Raw genomic sequence first — 19841 nt, 5'->3', positions numbered from 1 at the left:
CGACAGTACAGTCGGTGATAATCTGTTTGGTGACGGAGGAGAGAGAGAAACAGGAAACAGGTCGAGAGAGAAACAAACATTTTAATAAGGATTTCACACTCAAACATTATCAGATTTTCAGAAAGTTGAAAATTAAATAAACATGTCAGGATATAAGAAATCTGTGTTTAGATTTACATTAAGTTAAATAATCTGAAAGACGAAGGATTAAACCGACACACGGACATTTTCTTTCTTCTTTAAAATCTGTCGGACAAGAGTTTAAAACGTGAAATAAAACTTTAAGTGCTGCGAGAAATAAGACAAATGTACAAAAACGGAGACGCGGGGGAATTCTCAAAGAATAAATATCAATGTTTAAAACAGTCGGGGGAAAGTCGCGCAGTCCCGAGAGGTAGATGTCGCTCGTCTTTCACGAACTGTTGTCGGTCGAAGTCAGAGGAACCAAAATAAAAAGCCAAGTCGTCTCTGTGGCTTCACTCTGGTTCATGGTTTAATCGTCTGTGAACGTCCACAGGTGAAAGTCCTTCTGTGACTCTGTGTTCCTGCTCGTAGGTTTGATGCCACCGCCTGGTCGCTAACCGCCTGGTCGCTAGCCGCCTGGTCGCTAGCTGGCACAGTGGCTAACCGCCTGGTCGCTAGCCGTCTGTATCCTGATGTTTTCTTCTCTCTCTGCAGAAGAACTCTTTACCACATCGTGACGTCAGCTCTGAATCCGTCGCTCGGAGTCAAAGCTCGACATCGTGTCCGTTAACTTGAGTTAACTTGAGTTTGAAGTGTGACAATCGCACGGTCAACGACTGAAGCTCAAATAAAAACAGTAAATAATATCGGGAAGCTCTGAGGTCACCTTCGCTGCAGTTCAACCAGAATACCTATAGAGGGCGCAGTGACCCAGGTTAGTGCAAAAATCCTTAAATCCTCCCACGTCCTCGTCCTGACTCAAATCTTTGTTTCCCTGAAGTGTCCTCGGAACGAGTCTCTGATGGCGAGGAGCTCCGAGGCCAGGAGGTGTCCGCTCACTCGGCTGTGCCACTCGTTAGAGCGACCCCTGGAGGACGACACGAACACAAACACACAAGGTTAGACGATGAGGTTCGATGAAGACGATCTGACACGTGAAGAAGACGTGAGGGTGCACGTAGTTTTTAAGATTTTAAATAATGTCGTGCTTAAATACTGTTTGAGGTAAAACTTCATCTTCATATCTCTGTTTTTAAAACGCTGCAGTGAGAGAAGTCGAAACTTTAACGTTCTGCGACTTGATGATTCTTCTGAACAGAAATGATCCTGAGTGAGTTTGTTCCACATGAGTGAAGCAGCTCAAAATCTGAAACCGTGTAAACTCCCCTCGTCTGTAATTTAATGACATGATTTATCAGATCTGAACCTGAACATTAATAAATAAATGTGTGAAAACAAACATAGTAAATCATTGTGTCGAAATAAAATAATCGTCTCCACATGAAAACAGGTGAAAAATAAAAGATTTAATATTTTATTTAAAAGACGGTAAATAAGTAAATGTGATGAGACGATCTTATATGAATAGAAACATATCGTGACGCTGAAAACAACAAACTGTTCAAATTAAACATAAGGTATAAAATAAGTTTTCTTAGATAAATAATCACTATCAGTCTCCTGTGTCTTTATTTCTGTGGTGATGATGTTTAAATGTTCGGTAGTTTGAATCTGCTGCGTCTCGCTCGTCTGTGTGTGATTGACAGATTCTCTGTGCGAGCGTCACATGTTCATTTAATCAACTGAGTCAAACTGATCATCAGCAGCAGCTTCGTGGTTTCAATGAGCATCAATGAGGAAGAGGGTCGTTCCTCCTCCTGCTCCTCCTCCTCCTCCTCCTGCTCCTCCTCCTCCTGCTCCTCCTGTCTCTAATGTGCAGGGAGGTCGTTCTGCAGGAGGTGGGACATGTGGGATGTTTTCTGAGTCTGAAGCTTCATGTGTTTGCTCTTTGTTTCATCTGATCTGCTTGGTTTCTGTTTCGCATTGTGATTTAGGGAGCGCTCCATTCCTCCACCCTCACCTGGTGTCGGTCCGACAGAGGTGCGTCAGCCGGGTCTTTGTGGCTCCTGTCGGCTCCAGCAGGTAGAGGCAGGAGTGGACATGAGCTCGGATCCCCTCCAGCTGCACCTCCGGGTGCTCGGTGGACACAGAGGACAGGTACAGAGGCCCGGAGGACGGGTCCGCCTGCCACGTCCTGAAGAGGAAGACAAAGATGATGATGAAGATATAGGACTAGTAGAGCTCAGCAGGTTCCGACCCTGTGGATCCTGGTTCTCGTCTTGTTACCTGAGCAGCAGATGCTCCTGAGGCGGCCGGGAGACCAGGCCCTGACCCTGGAGGAGGTAGTGGTAGACTTCAGTGTCTTTGGACATCGACTGGACGACGGAGGACTGACGCAGGTGTCCCTCCCACAGCTCCTGCTCCCTCAGCAGGCGGTGGAGCAGCTCCTTCTGAGGAGCCTCCACCTCCACGGAGCCTCGCCACATCCACAGCGGGCAGCCGTCGTCCACCTGAGGAGGACATACACAGATAAGAGGCCATTTTAAAACTAAAACGTCTCTTCAACGTCACAAGCTTGTCTGGATTCTACTCAAACATCTCCCTCCATCTTTACCTTCTTGAAGGAGAGCTCCACCTGCTCTGGAGCTGCGTGGCTCTCCCAGCCTCGGCTCCTCTCCCTGGCCTCCTTCAGGAGGTGCTGGGTGATGTGCTGCAGCTGGTTGCTCCTCTCCTCCTCTCCTCCACTCTGCCCGGACGCTGCTCCTCCCTCCTCAGACAGGACGTCCTCTGTGGCAGCACGTTGACTCCGACTGGGCCAAAACTCTGGAAACTACAGAAAGTCAAAGTTATTTATTGAGTCTCTGGATGAATCAGGGATTTGAAACCAGGTTGTCGGTGTTTGAACCTGGAAGAGTCTCTGGGCCTCGGTGATCATGTCGGCCAGGGCTTGGGTGGCGGCCAGGTTCTCGCTCAGGTCTCGCTGATCAGGGCGACCGAGGCTGTACTTCCTGGGACTCGACCTGTGGTGACAACAAACAGCTGATCAGACGACAGAAAGAAAAACAACAACTGAACGACTACGACTTTTATATCCAATGTTTTGATGTAGTTTACACTGAAGCGAAGCAGGCAGAGTAGTTTGAAGTAGTTTATGTGATCCAAAGTATTTTCTATATGAACTCATAACGTCTTCAGTGGACTCACCTGGCTGCGTTGGCGTCTCTCTTCACGGTGTTGAGGTGGAAGAGCGACGGCGCCAGGCAGACGGCGATGTTGGTCGGAGTCATCTGATTCTCGTCCACGCTCGCCACCACGTCCCGCAGGAAGAAGAGCAGCGTCATCAGCGCCTCCCTGTTCTCGTCAGGAAGCAGCAACATGGCCGCCTGGGCCGCCACCAGCTGCTGATCCTTGGGGAAATCTGCAGGAAGCGTTGAAACGACTTTAAGGTCAAATAAATGTTTGAATCAAACTCGTTATTTTATGATGTTGGAAATTGAAAGTTGTCTTTGAAGCTCACATTGGTAAATGTGGAGGAAGGACTCGCACAGTTTGCTGGTGAAGATCGGTTCAGGCAGGTCTCGGAAATACTGCTTCACCATGTCGGCCACGTCGAAGGCGGACTGACCATCGTAGGAAACGCCGTCAGGGTTCGACTCCACCAGCTCGCGGAGGAACTGGATACGAGACTTCACCCCCGACTTCCGGAAAAGTCCCACCTGAGAGAATCAGGGTCATGAGCAGCTGTAGTTTTTGTGTATCTGAATGTTTGTATATTTATTTTAAATCCAACATCTGGATTCTCCAACGTCCTGTGGGAGTTGCTACCTGGTCCAGACAGCTGCTCCTCAGGTGGACCAGTGCTCTGAGGATACTGGGAGGAAGCGTCTCCCCAGTCTGCTGCACGCTGAGGAGCAGAGGAGCCCCGAACACCCGCCGACCTTTCACCGCCAACGCCTTGGTCTTCCTCGGCGGTTTGGGAACAGTCCTGCAGGGGGCGACAGAGACGTTAGGACCCAGAAGTTCTGACATGATGAATCCTCACAAATGACTTTGCAAACATTAGTAATCTGTGTCGTTGGCAGCTGTTGGACCCGTTTCCTTTTGAAAGAAGCCAGATACAGATTCTTTGGAACAGGTTTGATTACGTAAATCCCAGATGAACATTCAAATCAGCGCAGCAGGAAAAACACAGGGAAACGTTGGACGTAGAACAAAGAGACTGAAGAAGTGATATCAGAACCTTTGATCTGTTCTGCACTTTGTCTTTCTTTGGGAAGAGAGAACTGTTGTTTACTTCCTGTTTGAGACTGTGGAGACCAACTGAACGTGTGGAAACATGTGATGATGGGAAAGTCACAGTAAATTAAATATCAGATAAAAACATGAACCTTGTTGCAACAGCAGCTGATGTTGAACCTCAGACTTAATCAAACGTCCACTTGTCTCTGATTCTGTCACAGAATCTGTCTCCACCTGCTGCTAAGAGACACTTTCAGTTTGATCTCAACACAAATCAAATTAGTTTTCTACCAAAGCATAAAACAAGCAGATTGTTTCCTCAGAGCAAAACTAAAACTTAAACTAAATACAAACGTTCTGCAGAATATTTAAATGTTTTATTTTTCTCAAAGATAATTTTGCTCGATGGTGCAGGAGATTTATTCTAAAAAAAACTCTGATCTCATTTTATGCAATTTGAATTATATTTTTATTAGTTTTTCAGAATTTCGATATCTTTTGTTTTATGACATTTTTTATGATCATTTTAGGATATTGTTATAAAATTGTTATGATACTTTTGTGACTGTTAAATTATATATTTTATAAAAATGTGATCGTTTAAAACCATCATAGAAGCAGTTTCCAGTTTGGCTGGTTTCTCTTCACGCCTCAGTTGAACTCTGACCCCCCCCCCCCATCTCCTCTCAGAGGACTCTGGTCTCGTCTCACCAGTTCCAGCCCTGCTTGCTGGACGGGGAGTATTTGTCCATCAGAGCGGTGAGTTTGAGCAGCGAGTGTTTCTGCAGCTGGAGGAACTGGGAGACGGACTGGTTCTCCACCCCCGGGCTGGAGGTCAGCGAGGGCATCAGACTCTGCTCGCTGGACCAGTGCAGCCGCCGACTCACTCTGCTGGACACAAACACACAAACACACACATGTAGGTGTTGACTTTTTAACGTCTCACAAAAAACTCGTGCTTGAAAGGAGCTGCAGGACGTTCTCAACCTGGAACCTCCCCCCGTTCTACAAATAAAGTCTGTAACTTCTTTATTCCATCTGAGGTTCCTCACCTGCTCCTCGGTGGTGAGGATCTCGTCAGTGGTTCTTCTCCGTTCACCAGAACCTTCTCACATCTCTGCTCATCTTCCTCCTCCTCCTCCTCCTCTGGATGCTTCACCTCCAGGTGGATGTGGCTCAGGGAGGACGGGTAGGGGGAGGCGGCTGAGGAGGAGTGGACAGGTGAGTCCTGGGTGTGAGAAGAGGAAGACGACGAAGAAGAGGAGGAGGAGGAGGTGGAGGAGGAGGAGGAGGAGGAGGAGGAGCCTCTCTGAAAGTCGTCCTCTGATAGATCTTCCGACCACGAGGAGACGAGTTGTTGGAGGTTGTTGATTCGCTCTAAAACGCTGTCCAGAGCCGAGAAGACGTCTTCGCCTGCCAACAGACGATTCACCTGAGAGAAGAGGACGAAGAGGACGGAGAGGACGAAGAGGACGAAGAGGACAGAGGACGAAGAGGACGAAGAGGACGAAGAAGTGAATTACAATAAAATCTCTCATTAAAACCTGAAGAAACTTTAACTTGAAGGAGACATATGATGTTTTTTTCAGTGTTTGTTTCCTCTGGTGTCTTTTTTATAATAAATAATTAAAAGTTCTGACACGTCCCAAACTAAATGTTAGAAACATGAGTTTAAAGTGTTTTCTGAACGTTGATGCACATAAACACTAATTATCAACCTAAACATAGAATATGTCTCTTTTAAAAAACACAGTGTCCCTAATAATTTGAGTAAACTTTTCAGATCTGACTCTAAATTCAAAGATGTTTTTTTTACACTGTGGACTTTCTACTTCTGGAGTTAGTAAAAATAACAAGTAACAATAAAAATAAGTAGAAATAACTTCCTCTTTAAAAACTTCTCCTGAAGTCTTTTTATTCTTTGACTAATATTGTGATTTGTTTAATGTCAGTTTTCATTTCAGGGGATTTGATCCTTTGTTTGAGTCGAAATGGAGTCGAGCCAACAACTGATTGATTTGTTTGAGTCTCATCAGTTAAACACTGAAGACGACAGAGTTTGTCTCTCTGGCCTCTTCTGTCAGTTTGGAACAAATCATTTAACGTCGTCTCGGGAACAAAGAGAATTTAAGAACAGGACGTATTCGCCCTTGAAGTCCCCCCCCCCGACGAGCAGACGACCTTCAGCAGAGGTCGACCGCAAAACACTTAGAAGATGAATTTCAGATTTTATATGAAACATCACAAACACATGAACTGGAACGACTCCTGTTTGTCCTTTTTATCGTCTTCATCGATTACGACAAAGAAACGTAATCCAGGTTTGATACTTTACCGTTTAACCATAAATAACCATAAATAAAAAGAAAACAAAAACAAATGTATAGAACTTGAATAAGGAAAATAAACTCCTTTTTTTTTTCGTGATATTTAAAGTAGTTTTCTTGCCTTGTTTATTCTGTAAAATAAAAGTTTATATCTCAGTAAACGTTTAATCGACCATGTGATAAATCGTTCAGGCTCTAATATTTTACTGGACAATTCATTTATAAAATATTAGAAAATATGAAATAAATCTAAGTATATTCAAAATAAAGTTAGAAATAGTATCAGTGCTCACGTCCGACTCTTCACTCCGTTCTACGTCACTGTTGCTTCCTCCGCCCGCCGCCAGCGGCTGGTCGTCGGGCACGTTGTCGTAGACGCTCAGCCGGTGATCCAACATGGCGAGCGGGCTGGGGGCAGGTGAGGGGTCCCGGGTGCCGGTGGCCAGCGAGGACGTGCCGTGGCGGTTGCTGCTTCGCGGCCGGTAACCGTGGAAGCTGCCGGTCCTCCAGTTGACGGAGGTGTTGTCGATGGCGGGGCAGGAGGAGGCGTGATTGTGTGCGAGGGAGGTGGGGAAGGTCCCGGGTTTGTGTCCGTCAGGGATGTGGAAGATCAGACTGTCATGGCCGCCGCCGTTGTTCCGCTGGTTCCTGAAGCTCTGACAGACATAAGAAAGGTTTGACTTAATATCTGTAATATTAAGTATATTACAGTCAAAGTAATAAAAGAGCTTTTAGAGTCACATGAGTAAAATGTGGTTTAATTAACGCTCCTCAGCTGCAGTGACCTTTAAAAAATGACCTTGTTAAAGTCTGAAATTCTCCTTTTCTTAAGTTTGAGCTTTTACAAAAACCTTGTTCACAGATTTATTGATGATTTACTGTCGCTGAGCTCGTCTGATCCTCACTGTGTGATTCTGAGGAGAGTTTCCATCTTTCAAAACTCAAAGGAGACGAGTGATGTTTCCTCTGGTTTGGTTTGAAGGTTTTTCGTGAATGTGAAAGTTAAAAAGTCTAAAACTTTTAGTCGCTAACGATTGTTTATAAAATATTAGTTTGTTTTCTTCACAAAACCAGTTTTTATTCATCAAATCAAACTGAATCCTGTAAAAACCTTCAAATAAAACTTTTCGTATTTGGCCTCAACCTTTTGACCTTTTGACCTTTTGACCTTGTTGCCCTCCTGTACTGACCTCTGCTCCCGTGAGGTTCTGGTTGTTCCAGGTGGTCCCGGCGCCGCTGTTGGAGCGTTTGCAGTTGCTCCGGACCCGGGTGACGGGGCTGGGGGTGCTGACGGTGCTGCTGCTCTCTGATTGGCTGCTGCTGCTGGTGTGAGGAGACGAGGACGACGCCCGGCTGTCGGGTCGATTCTGCAGCCTGAGACGAAGAAGGACAAGTCAAGTTAGAGAAGGACTGAATATCGTTATTTATTTAAAGGTCCCGTCCTCACCTGGTGCAGTGAAGCCCCTCCCCCCTCAGCCCCGCCCCCCTCTTCTCGTCTAGGATTGGTCCGCTGATAACGAGCCGAGTCCGACCTCCACTGTCGCTTCCCCCACCGTCACCAGCAGAGGGCAGCAGTGCGGTGGTCCCGCCCCTCGGCCTCAGTTTCTCCATCTTCCTCAGCAGACTGGAGCTCGTCTTCCTCGGCGGTTTGTCTGAGAGGCCGGCGTCCGTCTCCAGACTCACGCTGGACGATCCTCCGCTCTCCACGGGGGAGGGGGGTCCACTGAACGAAGTGTCCAGGGACGGGGTCTTGTTCGTGGACGAGCAGCGGGAGGAGCTCCTGCTGGTCTCCTGGTCGTCCGTGGCAGCGGATGTGGTTGTCACGGTGACGGGTCCTCTGCGACCCTTGTCGTGGGCGTCGCTGTCGGTGCTGCTGGAGCTGCGGATGGAGCAGACGTCGTGGCGGTCGCTGGCGTCCCTCAGGGACAAGTCCCGGGGTCGAGTCGGGCGTCCACAGTCCACCGACGAGTCGAGGCGTCGCCATCGCCGTGTCCGTCTGTCGTACGTCCAGTTGGGGCTGATGGCGCAAAAATCCTCCTCCTCAACGTCGTCTCCCTAATATTAGAAAATATTAGATTTATTATTATATTTTTTTTATTCTTGAGACAGAAAGATTTAAAATTTCATGAATCAAACAGAATTATTTCATTGCATTCGGTTTTGCTTCAAATGCGTTATTTTATATTTAATATTAATATCTAGTCATTTCGTGTTTCTTGAGCAATATGGAATTAATTAATAGATAAAAATTAATCTAATTTGTATTTTAATGACGTAACTCTCAAAGCTTTTATGTGTCTCAAAGATAATTTCGGTGTTTAAACTTCATCAGGACGATATCAGTGGGAATCAGCTGATGTTGAAGGAGCAGCTTCACGGCGTGACCCCCTGCTCCGGCAGCTTCCTGCTGTGATCCACTTTCTGTTTCCCTCTGAACACTCACCCGGCGTTTTGATCTCCGCGGCTCCAGCCTCATCTCCACGCATTTGTTTAAAGTGCTTAATCTCCTGAAGGAGGAAGAGGAGGAGGAGACATGATGATGGTGAATAACAGTGAAACAGTTTATACATCATCAGACTCTTATCATCTGTCATCATTGTTCAGAATTTAAAGCTAACGTGCAAATCAAGAGTTCCATAAAAATCTGATGCAGGAAGAACGGAAACTTTTATGATTTCTGGACCAGCATCACTTCCTGGTCAATCCTGACCTCTGCCATGACGCCTTCGAGCAAGGCACCAGAGATCAGTCTGTGGTTGTAGTTGAGCAGGATGTTTGTGTAAAGAACTGAAACTAATCTGGTTATGTTCGGACGTTCATTTATTATCATTATTTATTTTCACACAACGTTTACAGCGTTTCAAAGTGTGACATTTTTTTGCGATATTAAATCATATTTGACATTTTCACTTGAGATAATCATGGTGAGAACTTCGACCACCAGGGGGCGCAAGAACACGATGTTCAGCACGTTTCAGTCACTAAAGATGGACGACATGACGGCTCCCAAAAGTGAAGCCAAATCCTCTTGATCGCCCCCTGGTGGATACTTAACCTAAAGTCGTTAAGTATTTCCACTCCGTTGATTTACGTCGAGCGTTTAAGTCGTGCGGCCGCGTGTCTTTCCTGCTCTGGCTCTTGCTGCATCGCCCCCTGCTGCACATCTGCTGCAGATGCCACTAACACTGCTTCTTCACTGCATTGTGCTAAACCCAGAGATGAACTTTATTCTATAACCACGCACAGTGTTACTTATATTATATACGTATACGTCACTCTAATGTAATTCAATGCAACAACAGGACAAACTGAGGCCTCACACTTTCTGCTCCGTGTTGTGGAGGCGGAGCTTGTTACCTGCAGAGCGACTCCAGAGCGTCCTCGTCCAGGAAGCGGTGATCCCGCCTCGCCCACTCCACGTCGACGGGGAACCTGCCGTCTGACACACGAACAAACGACACAGTAAGACGCAGCCTGACGCGTTGTGTGGGTTGAATCTGCAGCTTTACATCAACCGCCTCGTATTTACCTTTGAATAATTGCACATACTGAGGGAAGCCGGCAGCTCGCAGCCAATCACAGGCCTCCCTGGCTTCAATCTCTGCAAACAGCGAGAAGGGAAAACAGCGTTGGATTCAAACATAATCATTTCATGCTCCGCCCGCTTCAAGAGGGCAAATATTTACACCTAATCAGGCGTCTGTTTGTGAAGTTAAATTACATTTGCATCTGGGCACAGAAAGAAAACAGCGAGGAATAAAAACCAGAGGCACAAACAGGCTATTAATTATCTGAGCCTCTTGGAGGAGGCCGTTTTAATTAGTGCTAATTGGCTGAGAGTGAGGAAGAGGAGGTGTTTCCCTCCTCTTCGTCTCCTCTGCATTCCTTTCGCTCTCTGAGGTCGTTGCTGTGGAAACTAGTGATGCCGACAGACACTGATTCAGATTAAATGAGCTGATGGAGACAAACAACACGTGAAAGAGAAAATAAACTCAGATTAGATTCAGATTCAGTCCAGAGAAAATCAGGACGTCTGCAAACTCTTTACGAGAAACTGTTGTGTTGTTGTTTCTTCTCCATTTTGTTCTCGTTAAAATTTTAATTAAATTAATTTTATTCTAATAAATAAACTAAAACAGTAAATCCTTGTTGTCTGCTGACCTGTGTGTCCTTGTGTCCTTGTGTCCTTGTCTCCTTGTCTGAGTCTCCTTCTAGTTCCTCAGATATGTTCATATGACGAATTGTAGTCCAACAGTTTGTCTTTGTAATTTTAAAATACACCAATTTTGATGTTAGCGTCATTATGCTATTTCTATTTCTTTCTACAACTAAAATCTATATATGAAACAACTGACGTTAAATAGTCTCCAACATTTATGAGAAACTACAAATCGTTTTTATAGGAAGACGAACATCTGGAGTAAGAACATTGTAAAGTTTCCTTTAATCTCCAGAGTGAATTATTCTCAATGTCGAAGCAAAACACGAAACTTCTGGACCCACTTGTTAGAGATGAATCAAATCTGAGACTCAGTTTGTCTCCAGAGCCGAGAAAACACTTCATTCATGTTATTCTCACTCAAGATCTTTAAAATGTAAAAACTCAGTTTGTGGCTTCTGGGATTTCTGCACGATGATGATGATGATGATGATGATGATGATGATGATGATGATGATGAGATATTGTATCTGTGTCTGTGCTGCAGCTTTAAGATGCAAACATCCTCTCGTACGGAATCAGAGCAGCTTGATGTTTCGTGTGACTCCTCTGGTTTGAACTCTTTTTAAAAAGTACAGCTGTAATCACAGCCGCCCTGAAGTGATGCAGCTCAACTCCCCCCCCCCAGATAACTCTTTTAATAATAATGCGTCTGTTTCCCTGCGGAGTTCACGACATTAACCTCAAACATTTTCAACAGAAGCTCGGAGCCGCTGGATATTAAACTTATTTAAAGTGGAAAAGTGGTTTAAGTGACGGCAGCTTTTTAACTCGTCCCTGGAGGTCGTGAGCGGGAGGTTTGTGATGTCAGCGGAGAAGAGGCGTCGTGGGCTTTGACTCGGGGGAGATCCACATATCCCCGGATTTACACAACCTCTCGTGGACAAGTGCGACCGCCGCTCGGAAATCACACTTGATCCCTCTTCTATCTCAAATGTCACATCCGTAACGTGACGCCGGGAAACAGGCTCAGCGTTCGGAGGTTGAACCAGCAGGTTGTTCGGAGGCTCAGGAGTTTCACACTCACGACATTTCACTGTTCAGCCGGAAATCTGTTTTACTTTTCCTCAGTTTTTCTTTATTTCTTTCCCTTCTGTCATTTTGAAGTTTGTTATATTCTGTGAATCTCAGTGTTTATGTATCTGGTTCATCTGCCTCGTGTCACGCTGCTCTCCTGACCCCCCCCCAGGCTTCTGAGGAGACAGCAAGTTTCCAGCTGTCAAGACAATTTGAGGCAAACTTTGGAAAAGTCAGGAAAAATAAATGTGACTTGTTTTAACTCATTTTCAGCCGATTGAAGAAAGTGGCAGTAAAAACACAAACCACCAGACGAGAAGTGATGCAACCTCACCACTAGATATCTCTAATTCCTAAACACTGAACCATTATTAGTGATTATTAATATAACATATATAATATATAACATTATCAAGGACCCATCGTGCTCTATTGATAATATAAACTATGATCACAGCTATGGGACCAATCAAATCGCAGAACACTGCTATAACCACAGAGGAAAACGTTAAAGGAAGGCTGGTGGTTTCCTACTCGTCCACGACGCTGGAGGACATTGGACTTTGTGAAAGTTTGTTCTGCCTAAACCAGGAGTTCTTGTTGGTTGTTGATCACATAATGTGACGTCTACTAATTAACTGTTTATCTGATTAGCTGACATCAGAGCAGCCGGATACTTAACTGGTGATTAATTAGAAAACCAAACTGGATAAGACAGGACAAGATGAAGGAAGGAAATCCTGCTTCAGTTTGAAACGCAGCTCTCAGGTCAGTGAATCATTTCAGTGTGACGGGTACGAGGCGCAGTGACCACACACGCATTCTGCTCTCTGAGAACCGAGAGGAAGGTACGTGGAGAATGACCCCAACACACATCCACCTCATTACCACGTGAGGAACGAGACACTCGGCGCAGGAACAACAATGAACCCGACACTCGAGCTGAATGTTTGCTCGCTGACTTCCAGCGCCACTTTCAGGGGCTCGGCGTTTACGTAAGCGATGGTATCAGCTCGGCTCCCGGGTCCGAGCGGCGGCCTCTTCCCTTTCCAGACGACTTTGTCTCTGAGGAAGTTGTGATTGGGCCCCTCCGGGCGCCGATAAGAGATCTGGATGCGTGATTGTGCCGCTCCACCCTGACATCGGCAGGAAGCCTGGACAGCGTGAGCCCGAGACCAACCGGGGATTGTGAGGTTACGTGCTCGCTGGACCGTCGTGTGTTTGTGTGTTTGTCTGGACTCTGAGCTCGGAGCTGGAGAATCACTGCTCATCTGGAATTAGGATCTTTTAGGGATTAAAGATTATTTTGGTGAATCACATGAAATTACCTCAAAATAAATGTCTCATAGATTAAATGTCCCTGTTGAAATATTCTATTCCTCTTGAGTTCATGTTAAGAGTTTGGGCAGATGGTAAAAGGCTCGTGGGCAGATGTCACGTCATCTGAGGCAAATTGTGATTTGTGAATATTGGCAATAAGTTACAAGTAAAGTATTGTGAAGAGTGACTGTTCTCTCACAACTGCAGATCTGCTCATCCATTCAAATCACGGGCTCGGATCTGAAAAGCATCTTTCCTGGGAAATGGCAGCTTTTCTGCAGTTACAGGGAAATTAGACGTCGCTCTTCCTGTTTCATCACAAAGGAAACTTCTCCCACTCAACACAACAGTCCTGGTTATCTGATCCAGGGTCAGTTCAACAGCAGAACGGTCTCTGTGGGATAGAGAGCATCAGTCTGAGTCAGGGAGTGTGAACCTGTGAGGAAGCTCTTTGCTCAGACACATGTTTTATCCATGTGAGATGTTTTATCCATGTGTTTGAGTTACAGTCTGACCCTGTGAACCGTCTCCGTCTGACCAAATCTGCCAAAGCCACTCACACACACTCAGCCATATTTCTGAGAAGCCTTATTCCTACAATTTCCAATATTTAACTCATATCTGCAGGCTTTCACGCCACGTTCACGCCTCACTAAACTCCTGTGTCGCTGATGGGGGATAAAGTGCAGCCTCCGCTCTGCTCGCTGCTCTCCAGCGTCTCGCAGGACGCCGGAGGTGTGGTTGAAGATCAGAGGGATGTCAGCTGTCAGCCCGGAGAGCGATGTCTCCCTCCTGCTCTTTCACTGCTTCTCCGAATGTCTCCCTCCGTCAGCCCAGTCAGGGGAAAGTTAAGATGTCTGCGGTCACGAAGGGCCAGAGGGAGGGAAAGTCTGATGTGAAGCTGAACGTGTGGGAGGGAGTTAAATAAATTCCCTTCTGTCTATGAAAAGCTCGGAGATGGATCCTAAAAGTCGAATCAAAGCCCTGACAGGGACGTGTCGTCACTCATCTCTCCATCTTCACCGTCACTGAGAGACGCCCCAAGGTTATATCACTACGCATCTCAAGGTCATACAACCATCACAAACTTTCAGGGGTGTTTACGAGGTTTCTGATATAATAATAATATAGAAAACTTCTATATCCATAATCTCACTTAATAAACTCATACAAATAACGAATGAAAACTCAGATTATCTCGATGTCTGGTTCTCGTTTAAAGTTCATTGAAACCAATAATTCATGATGCAACAGAAGCCGGGGCAGGAGAACGTGTTCAGGCAAATTCAGATGTGACCAATTATTGAATGAACCTCCTCCACCCTTTATTACTCACTCAAGAGGAAAAGTAATTACATTATTAATCTTAACAGAGGAAACACGTATTAACCTCCTGGTGCCACGACAACAAACGGCTCTGATACGGCCACAGAACAATGTGAAGTGAGAACGGGACAGAGAAGCAACGGCAGCAAGAACGAAGAGTCACAACGTCATAATGAAAAATATACATGATTAGCAGTTGCAAACAAGCTAATGCTGCATTTCTGCTGCAAAACAAACACAGACTTCCTTAAGCCCCGAGTCAAACAGCAGCAAGGAAAACCACATGAAGACTGCAGCCACAGCATCACAGTTCCCAACAGCCTCTGGAAATCAATCACACAAACTCATAGATGTCACTAAGATGCTTCTCTGAGGAACAGATTCCTGGATCTGCCCCTTTGTACAGATTCCTGCCAAAACTTGGTTCAAGTCCCATCGTTGCACAAAGTTTCGTGGGAATCTGTTTAGTAGTTTTTGCTACCAACTGGGAATAAAAACCTCCTTAATACAAATAATCCCAAAAGTCCAGTCTGAGCTCATGGTCGTGACGTCGGAGAATCAGATCCCAGAAATGGATGAAATCACAAGTTTAAATGGAAACGGATGAAATGACAGATGACCTCACTTGGTCCTGACAGACGAGCGAGCAGCAGGATTCAATCGTCATTAACTCACAGGTCAAACGTCTCCGATCAGCAGGGACGGAAACAAAACATCCGGCTGAACGTGTTCATTCAGGGAAACAGGTGAGAGAGCGTCGAGTTTCCTGTTTCCTCGTCACGCCGAACATTTACAGAAAGATGGTTTCATAACGTTTAAAAACCTGCGTAGATCCAGGAACTAAAAGTGAGGTGACCTCAGGTGACAGCAGTATGACCTCAGACCTCAGTAGGATGGTTCCAGTCTCTCTCTGGAGCTCACGTGTCCCTGAGTACAGTCTGGAGTTCAGCTCTCCCTGTGAAGCCCAGCGAGCCGAGTGCAGAAGCAGATCCCACGCAGCCCAGATACACAACGTGCTGCCGGGCAGAGAACCAGCTGTCACCGGGCCAAGTCCAACTGAATCACACCCAGAGAAGTTTCTCTCTTTTACTTTCATCTCCGAGCTGCTCGTCTGTTTTGTTCCGTCTCCAAAGTGAAGTTTTCACGTCACCTGCCAACAGCTACTGAGAACTTCACCAGAACCTGTTCAAACCAGGTTCAATAAGTGAGAGAACTTTCAGACCCTGTTCTGGTCCGAGGCCGCTGAGTTACCCTGAAACAGCCACTACGTAGAAAGCAGCAGAACCTCTGAGATTGATGCTTGATACTAGTTTGTGGTCGTTCACACCTGGTTTGGTTCAGAGCTTCAGACTCTTCAGTTCAGTCTGAACCTGAACATCAGGTGTGAACGGTTCCTCAGAGCAGAAGAGGAGTTCTGGGTCTGGATCAAACTGAACCTGGTTCTGTTGGTTTGCAGTGAAAACACTTTGTTGGATAGTTTGGACTTTTGGACCAATCACAGGAAGTAGAGACATAATTAAACAGTAGAAGAAGAAGAGGAAGAAGAAGAAGAAGAAGAAGAAGAAGAAGAAGAAGAAGAAGAAGCAGCTGCAGTCTTCACCTCCGACGATTTAATGTTTGAACCACGAGGACGTTCATATGGTGCATTTGAACTACTGTGGAGTACTGTAGTACTGTGGAGTACTGTAGTACTGTAGTACTGTGGAGTACTGTAGTACTGTAGTACTGTGGAGTACTGCGTCTGAAGGTGCTGATGCTGCTAGTGATACCATCATGATGTTACCATAGCAACCACGCTTCATTCATGTTCTCCATTCAAACAGAAAGAGTACTACCCCCCCACTGACAACACGCCCACGTCAGACGCCGTCTACAAACCAATCAGAGTCGAGTATAGGTAGACTCCGCCCACGTGGGTGACGACAGGACGTACGTATGTCAGACTAAATTCTTTAGTCCCTAAATTAGACATTTTGTTAATATTTGATTTTAACTCTGACTCATCGTCTTTTCTGAACATTCAAACTCTCAAAGTAACTTCAGTGAACAAACCCAGTGAGATTCTTCATTTTATTCTTCAAATTTAAATTATTCAGGAAACGTTTTCTCACCTGTAGAAAGAATCTGAATCTGTGGGTGTTTAAAGTTTCCAGAGTTAATAATGAGCCACTTGTGAGTTTAGGTAGAAACAACAGCAGCTCATTAACTGGGAAACAAACAATGAGCGTTTCACACTTTAAAATACAGGGAAATATTCTTATTATTTATGAGATATCACACTGAGTCTTTACCCGTTTGTCTGGTTCCTACAAATATCTGGTAAAATGTAGATGAAGTGAAACAACGCAGATGTTTTCAGCCACAAACAAGTTCAACTTTCAAACCGTGACCCACTCACGTCAGGTTTTAACGTCCCAATCAAAGAGTGAAGGTTTCTTATGGACAATAAAGTTGAAAAAGAATTTCACAGTCGAGGAAGCACAGAGACGTCACGGCTGCATGAGCGGAGCAGGAAATGGACCACAATGCATTGCAGTTAAGGCGTGAATTCTCCATTTAGTGTCTCCACTGGGAAAACTCATTGTACTGACTTTACTTTACTTTGTGTCAGAGGAGGTTTTCAAAAGACGTCCTGGACAATACGCTAAATCAATGAATTCATGTAGAAGAAGAAAACACAAGCAGTTATCATTAAATAACTTTTTACAATAATGAAATTCCAAAGTTTGACTGCAGCCAGCCAACTACTAACTAAGTTATATTCCACTTTACTGTTCTGAGTCACTAAGTGTTCAGTATATAACCGTGTTTTACTACACGTGCAGACGAGCACTCTGATGTTTCAGGCTCAAATATCTCAAAACTGAAGCATTTGCAGTTTTCTACAGCGTCTGATAGTTTTCTCCATTTGATCACATTTCAAAAGTCGCCCACACACATTCAGAGTGGAACCTACGCTTCCTGCCACAGAAGGAGCTTTCATTCAAAACCGTTCTCGTGATGTGTTCAGGCCCACGGCCGTCAAACTATAAAGAACTCTCAGTGCTCGCTGATTCAAACTCCTTCTTCTGAGCCCAATGAATCAGGAACAAGTTTCCCTCTGATCTGCTGATACACATCTATACAAACACACGATGCTAAATATCTTATCATGAGAATCTTTTCCGTGGTCAGTTCACAGAAGCACCAGAGGAGGCTTCTTGATGGAGCCCAGAAAACATATTCTTTCTCATCAACTCTCAATCAGGTCCTCATTAATTAGAACTCGTTAAGCTAATTAACCAATCATCTCTGAGATGAATGTCATCAAGCAGCGATTGTCAGTTGTCATCAAAAAGCAAACAGGCAGAATTAGAAAGCTCAGATTCTCATTATCTCTGCGTCGATCACAGTCAGAAGCCGACAGAGGAGAATCAGGGAACACTCACTTTTGATCAACATGTTTCTGAAGAGTCCGTCCCAGAGGAAACTTTAACAAACTCCCATGTTGCAGACGTGAGGTTTGAGGTTTGTAGCGATCCAGCAGGAGACGTCAGATATCCAGTGGGGTGGTGGAGCAGTAGAGTCCAGTTGTGCTGCTCATGTTGAGCATCGCGTTAATGGAGTCATTGTTGAAAGTTTCCCCTTCCAGCCGCCACTCCCCTTCCTCTGGCCCCGGCCACACCATCCGCGCTCCGCCAGGGAGGGGGGGGCGCCACCGTCCTAAAAATAACCCCAGGGAAACACTTCAGACACTTGAGCTGGACGAGGGTGAAATAACTGAATCAGTTCTGTGACGCGGGAAAAAGTCCAGGAAAGACCCGTGATATGTATGTGATGTTAGTCCACACGGGCTGAAGGTCGCTGACCCTCCCCGGGAGGACAGGATGGATCCCAGAGGGAACGGCTCCTCACGAGGAACAGGAGCGACCACACATTTCCACAGGGCATGAAGTGTATGAACAGTGTCTGTGTTCAAAGAGTCACAAGCTCCACGTTGCCTGGAGGAACTTTCAGGGTGAAAGTCCTGATACAAATCAAAGTTCTCCTCAAAGTCCGCTCTCAGTCTTTGTGTTTCTTTGTTTCCTGCTGACGCTCAGTTTATGCTCCACATCCCGGTCCTTGTGCTCAGGGGCACGCTCCAGAGAGGAAGTCATTTCCTCTGGTGGTAGAGGCAAGAGTCTGCAAACGGGTTCATCTCCGTGACCTCAAGGAAAGAGCGCAGAGAATCTCAGAGGCTGGAAACTATGAGAGAATCGCTGTGACTGGTTTGTCGAGGCGAAAGCTCTGGATCCTCCTGGAGGAAACCAACCGCTGCCAAAGCTGCTCTGTTTGTTTCTGCTTCTCCCTTCTACTGGGAGGGGGGGTTTATTTTTCTCAGACAAAGACGAGGAGTTTTGCAGAAACCTTTGGTGAAAAGGTGCGACTGGTTTGTCAGGACAAAGAAGCTCAAAGCTGCAAGACGCTGGAGACAAATCTGTTCTGTCTGTCTTCTTCTTGGCAGTTCTCTGGTGGTGCGGTTATGTTTCCCTCAGCAGTGACACCTATCATTGAGGAGATGAACTGCACTGAATCCAGGACCAATCATCCACCCATCGTCTTGTGCTCAGCTGGACTGTGGAGGGAGCCGGTCAAGTAAGGCATCTCAAACCCAGTCAGGCTTTCCAGTTCTTCCCACTTGAGGCCTGATGGGATGTGTCGTCCTTCCAGTGCGGCTCGGCCCCCAGGAGGCGTCGTGACCATAGTATAATTTACTAAAGTGTCCCTCACATATCTGACCCGTATCACATCCTTCCCTCAGCTTGGTGGTGATCTGTCCTGGAGTCTCGGTCAGAAATAGACTCAGAGGCACAAGGTCCATTTTGCTCGAAGCGAGGTTCGTGGTCAAATCAATATTCTCCGCTCAGGCCTCTTGCATCTCGGAGTCAGAGGCGGAGGAAATTAACAAGATGAACTTCTCTCCTGTTTGAGTGATGGCTTCCCTCCAGCTGCGATCTCTGACCTTCTCTTTAAAAAAGAGCCACTTCAGATTAAATTAAAGACACATCCGAGTGCATGACTCAGCTCGAGGAGGATGAAGTCCCCGTCGTGCTCCGGTAGCCTGTAGCTTCAACTCAGCTCAGGAAAAGGTAAACCATTAGCATTAATGACCTTCAATTTGAGGCGTAGGTGTTTGATTATGGGCTTTTAAATGTGAATAACTCCCTCGGAGGAGAGGAGAGTGGTCGCTGCATTAATTCACAGGTGGAGGAGAAAGTGGGAATATGTAAACAACTAATAGAAGGTTTTTAACAGCGGCTGTTGAAGAGTCACAGGTCAAGAGGAGGAAGAGGAGAAAGAGAGGAAAGAGGTGAAGATGTGGTTTCTTCTCTTTCTGAGACCGATCGAAG

General features: G+C 45.8%; 1 protein-coding gene across 2 annotated transcripts; it reads right to left on the bottom strand.

Annotated features, from left to right (window-relative positions):
• Positions 1–63: 63 nt before the first annotated feature.
• On the bottom strand, positions 64–19173 carry si:dkeyp-23e4.3 (rho GTPase-activating protein 7). 2 transcript variants are annotated; one of them, XM_035178971.2, is made up of 17 exons: positions 17901–19173; positions 10120–10191; positions 9948–10029; positions 9034–9097; positions 8038–8645; positions 7781–7964; positions 6884–7246; positions 5316–5695; positions 4975–5154; positions 3850–4009; positions 3542–3740; positions 3229–3442; positions 2930–3044; positions 2639–2854; positions 2311–2534; positions 2045–2218; positions 64–1051 (listed from the first exon to the last, which is right to left on the bottom strand). In XM_035178971.2, the coding sequence occupies exons 1-17, from the start codon at positions 17911–17913 to the stop codon at positions 943–945; spliced, it is 3357 nt and encodes a 1118-aa protein (XP_035034862.2). In that variant the 5' UTR covers positions 17914–19173; the 3' UTR covers positions 64–942. The 2 variants fall into 2 exon arrangements, with proteins under 2 accessions (XP_035034862.2, XP_047199600.1); XM_047343644.1 differs by having other exon boundaries at positions 4975–5151.
• Between the last annotated feature and the right edge of the window lie 668 nt (positions 19174–19841).

This window comes from Hippoglossus stenolepis, chromosome 15 (genome assembly GCF_022539355.2).
Source record: "Hippoglossus stenolepis isolate QCI-W04-F060 chromosome 15, HSTE1.2, whole genome shotgun sequence".
NCBI classification, from domain to species: domain Eukaryota; kingdom Metazoa; phylum Chordata; class Actinopteri; order Pleuronectiformes; family Pleuronectidae; genus Hippoglossus; species Hippoglossus stenolepis.
Note: the sequence above shows the minus strand (reverse complement) of the source record. Positions and strands in the feature narration are given on the sequence as shown.

Excerpts from the sequence above, each read along its gene's own strand:
- si:dkeyp-23e4.3 (XM_035178971.2), bottom strand. Across the intron at positions 7,247-7,780 it reads AGAACCTCACGGGAGCAGAG|AGCTTCAGGAACCAGCGGAA; the intron begins GTCAGTACAGGA and ends TATGTCTGTCAG. Across the intron at positions 4,010-4,974 it reads AGCAAGCAGGGCTGGAACTG|GACTGTTCCCAAACCGCCGA; the intron begins GTGAGACGAGAC and ends CGCCCCCTGCAG.